The sequence below is a fragment of the Solanum stenotomum genome, chromosome 7, assembly GCF_019186545.1.
Source record: "Solanum stenotomum isolate F172 chromosome 7, ASM1918654v1, whole genome shotgun sequence".
In the NCBI taxonomy this organism is placed as follows: domain Eukaryota; kingdom Viridiplantae; phylum Streptophyta; class Magnoliopsida; order Solanales; family Solanaceae; genus Solanum; species Solanum stenotomum.
The window spans coordinates 9,403,450-9,413,045 of NC_064288.1; the positions used below are offsets into that span (position 1 = coordinate 9,403,450).

The window sequence follows — 9,596 nt, forward strand, 5'->3', positions numbered from 1 at the left end:
CTTCCAATTACAGATAGTAATAGTAGTTTTTCGTATACAAATCAATAGAATTTTCCTTTTATTTTCTTCCTTTTATTTTTTTTTCAAAAATTATGTTTGTTGTCATGACTTTTCACAAGACATTTTCATTATAAAATGATAATACAAACTTATGAGAGTTTTAATAATTTTTAAAACTTATGGGTAGAAATCATTTTTCTTATAAAAGGTCAAATATTTCTCCCAAAATTTATAATCAAACACATGATGAAACTTTACCCAAAATATGAGTAAAAAGTAACTTGCCAAAAATATTTAAAAATTGTGGTAAAACACTATAAACACATTTAACCGTTTTAATTATAAGTGAAATACTCTTCATATATACATCACTATCACATTTAACCGTTTTAATTATAAGTGAAATACTCTTCATATATATATATATATATATATATACATCACTAACACATTTAACCGTTTTAATTAAAAGTTTCACTTAATAAAAGTTAAAACATCACCAACTAGTAGCTTCATATATATACTTTTAAAACACCAAATATTTTGAAACAAATTAAACGGTATATAACTATAATTTAGGGTGTAGACTGGAGGGATATTTGTTTTCTTTTTGTTGACTATTAAAAATTATTTAGGGTGGAGGCATAACAAACAACATCTAAATTAGAGAAAAATTATTTAGGATGAAGTACGATGCGCCTTATAAGGCGCACGGGTGCGCAGCCTTACAATGCGCAAGGCCCCTGTGCCTCTTTCCTTCTTTTTTTTTTAACGTTTTTTAGTTAGTTTTTTCTCTTCCATTTTTTTAAAGTTTTTTCTTTTAATTTTTGTTTTTTATTTTAAAGTTATTCTTTGAAGTTGTTTCTATTTATTTTGCATGTGATTTTTATAATTTTTTAGCAAACATAAAATGATATTTTTCAAACTTGAATTAATAAAATCTTACCTAAAGATTCGAAATGAATAAATTGCTAAAAAAAATATAAAAATCACATGCAGAATAAATAGGAACAACTTCAAAATAAAAAAACAAAAATCAAAAGGAAAAAATAAACTAACTAAAAAAAAATAAAGGGAAGAGGCGCAGGGGCTTGCGCCTTGTAAGGCTGCGCAGCCGTCGCCTTATAAGGCGCTCCTTTTTCCCTAATTTAAACAACGTTTGTTAAATCGTTTAAGTGTTTTTCTTTTGATTCTCAATTCAATTTGTTGTCTTTGTAAAATTTTTTGTTAATTTTCTTGTTGTTTTGGCTCCAGTCTTTAACAATTAACATGCACATTTAAAAATATTTATTTTTGTTTAGTTCAGAAAGGTGCATAGGTCAAAAGAAAGCATTGTGTTAAATAGATGATCCATTGGTTATTACTGAGCTACCCGCCTGTGGACCCTCTGTCTGGGACCTACTTACACTAATGTTTTTTTTTTTTTTAAATAAATTATTTTACCTGTGTGAGACATATATATATGCCAAATCATACTTGGCTAAGGAAATTATTTATTTGACATTATTGTGTGGGGTTCACCAGTTATTTCAAACCGATCGATAAATCGAATTCAAAAAATGTTATAAGTTTATTGTTATTAGATTAATAGATTTTTAATGATTTTATAAAAAGTTTACCAAATAATCAATTTGATTTTATTTTTAAATTTTGGGTAATTGGTTAAATCAAAAATCATTAAGAATGTAGTAATTTATTACTTTATCCCTTCATAAATATTAAATATAATCTAAGTAACTTACTAGCTAGTTATTGCATTTGCCCTTTAACCTTCAATTTATACTTCATAATGACGTTGAGTTCACAACTTATATTATACAAATTGTTAATACCTAAAGTAAATACTATATTCCTCTTAACTTCGCTTTATATTGCATTTGTATAATTCTTTTCATGTTAGTTATTATTGTTTCTATTTTATGAGCGTTCTGTATTAAAGATACATTATTATCTTGTCGCGACAAATTATTGGAAAAATAATATATTTGTTTTATAAGCATTTTCTTATTGATTTAGCGTATTAAAAAATCGAAAATCAATAAAGCGAACTGATAATACATAAAACCGAACCGACCCTCAAAATACAATTATCCCTCAAAATCTTTTCCATATCTGTTCCATTATATTTGTGGAGGATATTTTTATAAATAAATATTCCCTTTTTTATAAATAATGCAATGCATATTATTTTTAAAATATAACGAATCAACTCAAACACTATATAAAACATAATCTCAAGCATAATTAATGTAAAATTTACTAATACATTATTTTTAATATTATTTTTATACACTCTACCGACTCATCTGTACATTCAGTGCCCTTTAGAGAGAGTGGGAGTATTTGATTTGTGAAACTAACTCCATGAAAACGATTTAAAAGGCATTTCAACATATGAAATTTATGATTGGGCAGAGGGAAACAGTTGTTCATTTTCTTCTTATGCAGAGAGCAGAATAATTTTACAATGTAGAGGTCCAATCAATAATAATTGTGTGATCCTCTATTGATTAATTGACACTTGAATAATATATCTACTTCTTTATTTTTTTACTATCTCTCTCCTACTCACCCTTCTTTTCATTCATTTTCTTATTTTCTTACTCCTAATAAATATTTTTTAATTTCATTTTCTTAAGATGTTGATATATTGAATAAACAAATTAATAAATATTTTTTTATCACAATAACTAAAAACGTTTTTAGGACTGAGTATTTAAAATCCTCATATCATTCAATATTTTTAATAATATCAAATTAACTAAAAAATATTTAGTGTTTTCTCAATTACTAGCGCCTAAAAAAACAAATTAATTCAAATTTAGTTTTTCATATTTTTTTTAATACTGTTTTAGTTCATATATTTATAGTCATTGTTACTTTAATTTTGTTTTAGTTCATATATTATAGTCATTCTCTTAACAGAGAGTATCCATTATTTTTCTTAATTTAAGTTATAATTTTTTAAAATACTTAATAAAAAAAGTTGGAAAATATATATTATAACTGAATGTACGTAAAGATATGAAAAATGAATTCTAATAATATTAAGGCAGAATGTTGTTGTTGTTGTTATTATTATTATTATTATTATTATTATTATTATTATTATTATTATTATTATAATAATAATAATAATATAATGAGTAGTTAATTTAAAATTATATGGAACCGATTGATTCTTGAAAATAAATTAAGCATTGTGTCAAATTTTTTAAGCATTGGTGGTTTTTCGATTTATTTCTACTTTAAAACCAAAACTGATTATGTCAAATTTTTTAAAATAAATTAAAGTAGAAGAAATATTCAATTTGACTAGATTTTTATTTAGTTCAATTTTCGATATTCAGTGAATACTTTTTAATACAAATATAAAGTGTGTGAATTTCTCATTCAAAATTTATCTTTTAAAGGTACCCTAGGGATTTGATTCAATTTTTTGAGATGTAATGACAATTTTCAAAGTTTTTTTTTCTAAGGCTACGAGGAATAATAATGTTTTAGTTGAATTGGTTGAGAGGTGGCAATTTTTTAAATTGATTTAGTTGAGGGACATAAATGATTAATGGGAAAGAAAAAGCTAATCAAGTTACTAATTAATAAAGAGCACAAAGAATTAAAAAAAAAAGTGAAAAAGAGAGGAATATTGAACAGAGAAGAACTAAAATACTTTGAAGGAAAAAGGGGGAATTTGGGGGGAAATAAGGTGAAGAGAGTGCGTGGTGTTAAAATGGGCTCATAAATTTAAGTGTCAAAAATTGAATAAAATCTCATATACAACTATTGTTGATTGTGCCTCAACCATATTAAAATTTTTCCACAGAGCTAAGTAATAAAAATGACAGCTTTGCTTTCTGAGGAAGACCCCTTCAAAGGCTAGCATTTGCTAAGTAATAAAAATGACAGCTTTGCTTTCTGAGGAAGACCACTTCAAAGGCTACTAGTAAATGCTTTTGTCAGTAAGTTGCTGGCTGTTAGTAAAGATATTGCATCCACTTTAAGTTTTTCCCCCTCTTGTGCAACATGAATTCTATGCTAATTATAACCCCAACTACACACACCAAATGAATTCAAACTGAACGTTTAATTATAGGAAAAAAAGATAAATATATCCCCGAACTATCGTTAATAATATGCAGATACCTTCCATCATACTTTTGGGACATTGGTGTTCCTATCGTCTAAAAACTAGAGCATATATACCCTTTATACTAACGGACATACACATGCTATAATCTTATCCACCGACCAGACGTTTATTAAATATCGGATCGACAGATAAAATTGTGTCACGTGTCCCTATTTAGTCTTCCGTTAGAGTGAAGGGCATATATGTTCTAGTTTTTGGACGGCAAGAGCACCAATGCCCCAAAAGTATGACGGAGGGTATCTGCATACCATTTACGATAGTTCCGGAGTATTTTTATCCTTTTTCCCTTAATTATATGGTGGGGACCTACCAAAATCGAAATTTTTATGAGGTTAATTACTCTTCTTTTCATAAATCTAATAATGATCTAACATATTCATACGTATGTACGGAGCCAAAATTTTAGCGAAACATATTCATACATACGTATGAATTTAATCGGGCTTCAATGTAAATATTGAACACCAAGTAAAAAACTAAAATAATAAATATACAAAAATAATTAAGAATTTAATATACAGTAAAACCTCACTAAATTAATACTCGGTAAATTATTAATCTCTCTAAGATAATATTTTCTTCTAGTCCCGACTTGGGCCAATGGAAAGAATCACTCATTTTGATAAGATAATAAGATACTTCCTCCGTCCCGTTTTATGTGACACTTTTCAGATTTCGAGATTCAGACAAGTCTATCTTTGACTGTAATTTTTTTCTAGATCTTTTAAACAATTTGAATTATCAATTATTGTGACTTATAGTACTTTTTACGTAGTTTACAAATATATAAATTTCATTTTGAAAAAAATGAAGATTCCATGCGCAAATTTTCAGTCAAACTTAAACTGTTTCACTCTCGAAAAAGAAAAAGTGGCACATAAATTGAGATAGAGGGAGTAATATATTTTTAGAAGACCCCTATATAAATATATGATCCCATAAATACTATAAATTAATAACCTTTACAAGTATAAATATGTTTAAGACAATTTAGTGAAATATGATTCTATTTGTGTTTTTTTTTGTTAAAATTTAAATCTAGTTGAAGCTGATCTCTAACTTTTCTTATTGCATAAAAAAATTCTGGTGTTGTCTTTTCAAACTTCAGCATAAAATTGCGAAGAGTTCTAGATCTGATAAGTGTTTCCTTACGCGTAACTGGTTGCAAAAAGGTATTGTATCATCTTCAACTTCATCATCAACATTATTTTTTTTCGATGGTATCCACAATTTCTTCTAAGTAATGAACTTCTATACATGTATCTCTTTCATCCGAGTAATCCAAAAGGTTATTGACGTCAACCTTTTAGCGGTAATCGGAATGAATAATCATGAACTCAAGTTCATGAATGACGTTTTCACAAAACACTCTTTAAATTAATAAATATTAATTTATTGATTAAATAATACATTTATAAAATAATAATATTTCATGGTCCCACCTATATTAATTTAGTGAGGTTTTATGTATGTGTTGTTGATGGTATGAATCCGTTAACATTTCAATTGTTGGATATATATATATATATATATATATATAAAAGATTCAAACCACCTCATTGATATTAGAGGAACTTTCGCAAATAGCTACTATAATAAACTTAATTATGGTCTATAGATATAGTTTGCATATTTACGAACTGTAGCTACAATATAAGTTGCCTCGTTTGTATAATTCGCGGATTTGTATAATTCACATGTTTGTATAATTCGCGGGTACATTTTTATAATTTAGTTATTTTGTATAAACTCGAAATAACGAATTTATACAATTACAAACATCAGAAGTGTAAACAGTTATACAAATTATATTATACAAATTTCGAATTATACAAAAATTATACAAATTACGAATTATACAAACATGCGAATTATACAAAACTAAAAAGCTGAGCCGTGTAATTATAGCTTAAAGTAAGCCGTAACTTGTAATTAAGACAAACTATAGCTATGTTAAGTAATTAACTAGCATATATTTGCTTATACGCGTAATTTGGGTTTTCGCGCAAAATTATGCATAGAATCGTCGATATGGACTAATGTCAATTGTTGGATATATATATGCCACAAATCACCTCAGTGATGTTATTAGGGTTAGTTGGGTTGTCCCACAAACTGATGCATAAAATCGTGAATATGGACTAGCTAGCTCTATTGGACTGGGCCGGCTCAATTCATGATTTGATAAGATTAGATTAAGATTTTTGGTCCTCATGATTCGATTCGTCGTTACTAAAGGCATCTGGTATGAAATCTCAAAATTCTGGAATACAGTGCAAATATTAAAATTTGAGCACTCGACCTCTACTCTCAACCCAAAATCCGACTTTGACACCCAACTCGATACTTCATCCTAATACCTGATTCGGGGCCCGATCCCGACATAAACCAAAATTTGACCTCTAATCCTAACTTGAGATTTGACTACGATTCAATCCAGAACTTAGTTAAGTCTCGAATCTAGGTCGAGAGTCAGGTCTCGAATAGAGAGTTAGATTCAGGATTTGTATAGAAAATCGATACTCAAGACTTGAATTAAGATGAAAAGTTGAGGTGTTAGGTTCAAAAGGTTTTGGAAAATGTTTTTCTTACTTTTTAAAGATGAGTCATTTTCCTTAAATTTGAGGAAAATAAGTTAATTTGAAAAATATTTAAGTCAACCAAACATGAGAAAATTGAAAAACATTTTCGTTATACCAAACACCCATTATTAATTATTAGAACTCTTAGTATTTATTTATTAATTTGTAATTATCTTAGAGAATAGACTAATAAGTGATAAAATGCCCTAATATCAGTTCAATGTCTACACCTAATATCAGTTCAATGTCAACAATTGCACTTATAATAAGTGATAAAATGCCCAACTCCCCAAAATGTAAATCAATTTGGAAGCTACATTATTTATATATCTTCTTCTAGACAAATTAAAATTAAAATTAAAAGGATTAATTAGTGGTAGTGAAGAAGAGAGCGATCCGTTCATTTCTCTCGTAAGTTTTTATTGAGTGGTAACTTAAAATTCGGAAAACAGGTAAGAAATACTGGACTTTCACCTCTCTCTCTTCCTATTTATATAGTACAAACCCTTCCAACTTGTAAAACAAATTAAAAAGAAAAATCAAATCAATTTCAAGAAAAAAATATATAATAAATTAGAGAGAAATGGCAAGCATGATGAATCTAGTACCTACTCTTACGAAGCTCCAAAATGCAGGAGCTATCATAGGACATAAGCCTTTAAGAACTAGGGTTTTTCTTGGTGCAACACCCAAACCTTTCCAGGTGATGATCATGCTTAATAGTAATGTTATTTTATAATATCCTTCATTTAAAAAACAATGATCTACTTTCATTTTTGGTCTGTTTAAAAATAAATGACCCCTTTTTTTTGGCACACTTTACGTGGCATGTTTAAGTCACATGTTAAATGTTATTTTGATATATTTGACATAACTTTAATTTATAACCACAATATTGAAAAGTCTTATTTATTTTCTTAAACTATGTGTGTGTCAAGTCAAACTAAACCATTTTTTTGAATCGGAGGGAGTACTTGCGATTACATTTCAAATGATCTAATAGTATAAACAACATTTATTGGCAATGTATGTTAAAACTCTTTGAAGATTATATCTTTAGAAGTATGATGTAATTAGATAAATGTGTGTGTAATTAACAGGTAGGTAAACGACACCTAGGGATGGCATTTAAAGATGAGGCACGCAACGCAGCTGAAAAAGGAGTCGATGCAGCGAAACAAGGCGCTGAGACGGCCAAAAAAGCTGCCCAAGAAGTCACAAATGAGACTGCCTCTGTTGCTGATGAGGTAATTATTAACACTCTTAACGTTTCTGATGAGGTAGAAAGCAAAGGACGTACAACTCTGGTCATCTCCTACTTTAGTCTCGTGGCATATGATGAGAATTACCTGCACCAATATGTATTGATATTGAATAAAATTACATATGATACACGTACATAGGAAGATCAATCTGATAAAAATACCCTCGTACTAATTAATGAGTATTTAATTGACAAAATGTATCTGACAGGCGGTGAGGAAAACGAAGGTAATGGGAGAAAAGGTTGCGGATGCAGCACAAGACATGGCTGGAAAAGCAAAAGAAACAGCCCAAGAAGCATGGGGATCAGTTAAGGACACAACCCAAAAAGTGAAAGACACTGTGCTAGGCAAGGCTGAAGAATCCAAAGATGCTATTAAAAATAATGTGAACCGCACCATGAACAAGAATTGAAAAACTTTTTAATTCTTGACACAGAGACATTATCTCTCATTCCTGCACCTTTTCTTTTAATTTATTTATTTGAATGTTTAAAGGTTTAAGTTTCTTTTGTTGAAACCGCAGACACAAGTTTGCTGAGTTTACCATATTTCTTTAGTTAGATATAAATACATTTATCTTTTATAATTCAAGGTGTAACAACACTGACACATCTCAAAGGTTGTGTCTATATAATATACATATAATTATGCTTCTGCTAATCAAAATTAGGGGTGTCAAATGGGTTGAAATAGAAATTGTGTTGGGTCATGACCTGCTCAAGTTTACTTTGGGCTCAAATATGCTTAAAATTCGGATTGAGTCATGACCCGCCCAATTTGACTTGTATTTAACTTTTATAATCACAATTTGAATTTTTACTCATTTTTTTTAAAGTTACAAATGGATAAATAAATCTTAACAGATACAAAATAGATAGTAATTCATACCTTCAATATAGGAATATACATTACATCAATGCAAATAAAGAGTTTTAAAACGGGTTGATCAAATTGGAGATTAAATTGGGCTCAATTAAGGATTCACTTAAAATGATTTTAATACTTGATTAGTTGAGATTGAACCTAATTTAAATTATCTTGAGCCTCAACCCTTAAAATTATGGGCGAGTTGATCGAATTACCTATATTTAGGCTTATTTTTACACCCTTTATCAAAATAGACATGTACATCAAAGAGCAGAATTATACTATCGCAATATTAGAGGTATAATTATTATTTACACTTAATTATATACTTTTAAAGTCTGTTTCTGTAATTTAATAAATTGTTGTTACTGGTGAAAATATAGCAATCGATTATAAGTTGATCTACCTAAACAAATGTTTAGGTTTATGGTGATTTTTCCTATAATTATAAACATATGACAACATTTACATTATCTAGTTTGATTTTTTGATTTTCAAAAATTAGCAGAAGTGTTCTCTCTCTATATATATGTATAAATCTGGTCAAAACATACAACTATGTATAATTTCCATACATTTTTTTGCATATAGTTTTTTGTTGTATACAAATTCGGACAAAACATACTATTTTTACGTACAATTTAAATACAACTAATTTATGTCTTCCTATTAAAGTCTCAATATGAAGTTTCAATAATAATTAACTCTAATCATCGCCAAACTCCTTTAGAA

General features: G+C 28.3%; 1 protein-coding gene across 1 annotated transcript; it reads left to right on the forward strand.

Annotated features, from left to right (window-relative positions):
* The first annotated feature begins 7,255 nt into the window (after nt 1-7,255).
* LOC125870934 (uncharacterized protein At4g13230-like) lies at nt 7,256-8,762 on the forward strand. The gene is made up of 3 exons (XM_049551483.1): nt 7,256-7,435; nt 7,833-7,979; nt 8,206-8,762. Exons 1-3 carry the CDS (start codon nt 7,316-7,318, stop codon nt 8,407-8,409), a joined length of 471 nt encoding a protein of 156 aa, XP_049407440.1. The 5' UTR covers nt 7,256-7,315; the 3' UTR covers nt 8,410-8,762.
* Nucleotides 8,763-9,596: the final 834 nt, after the last annotated feature.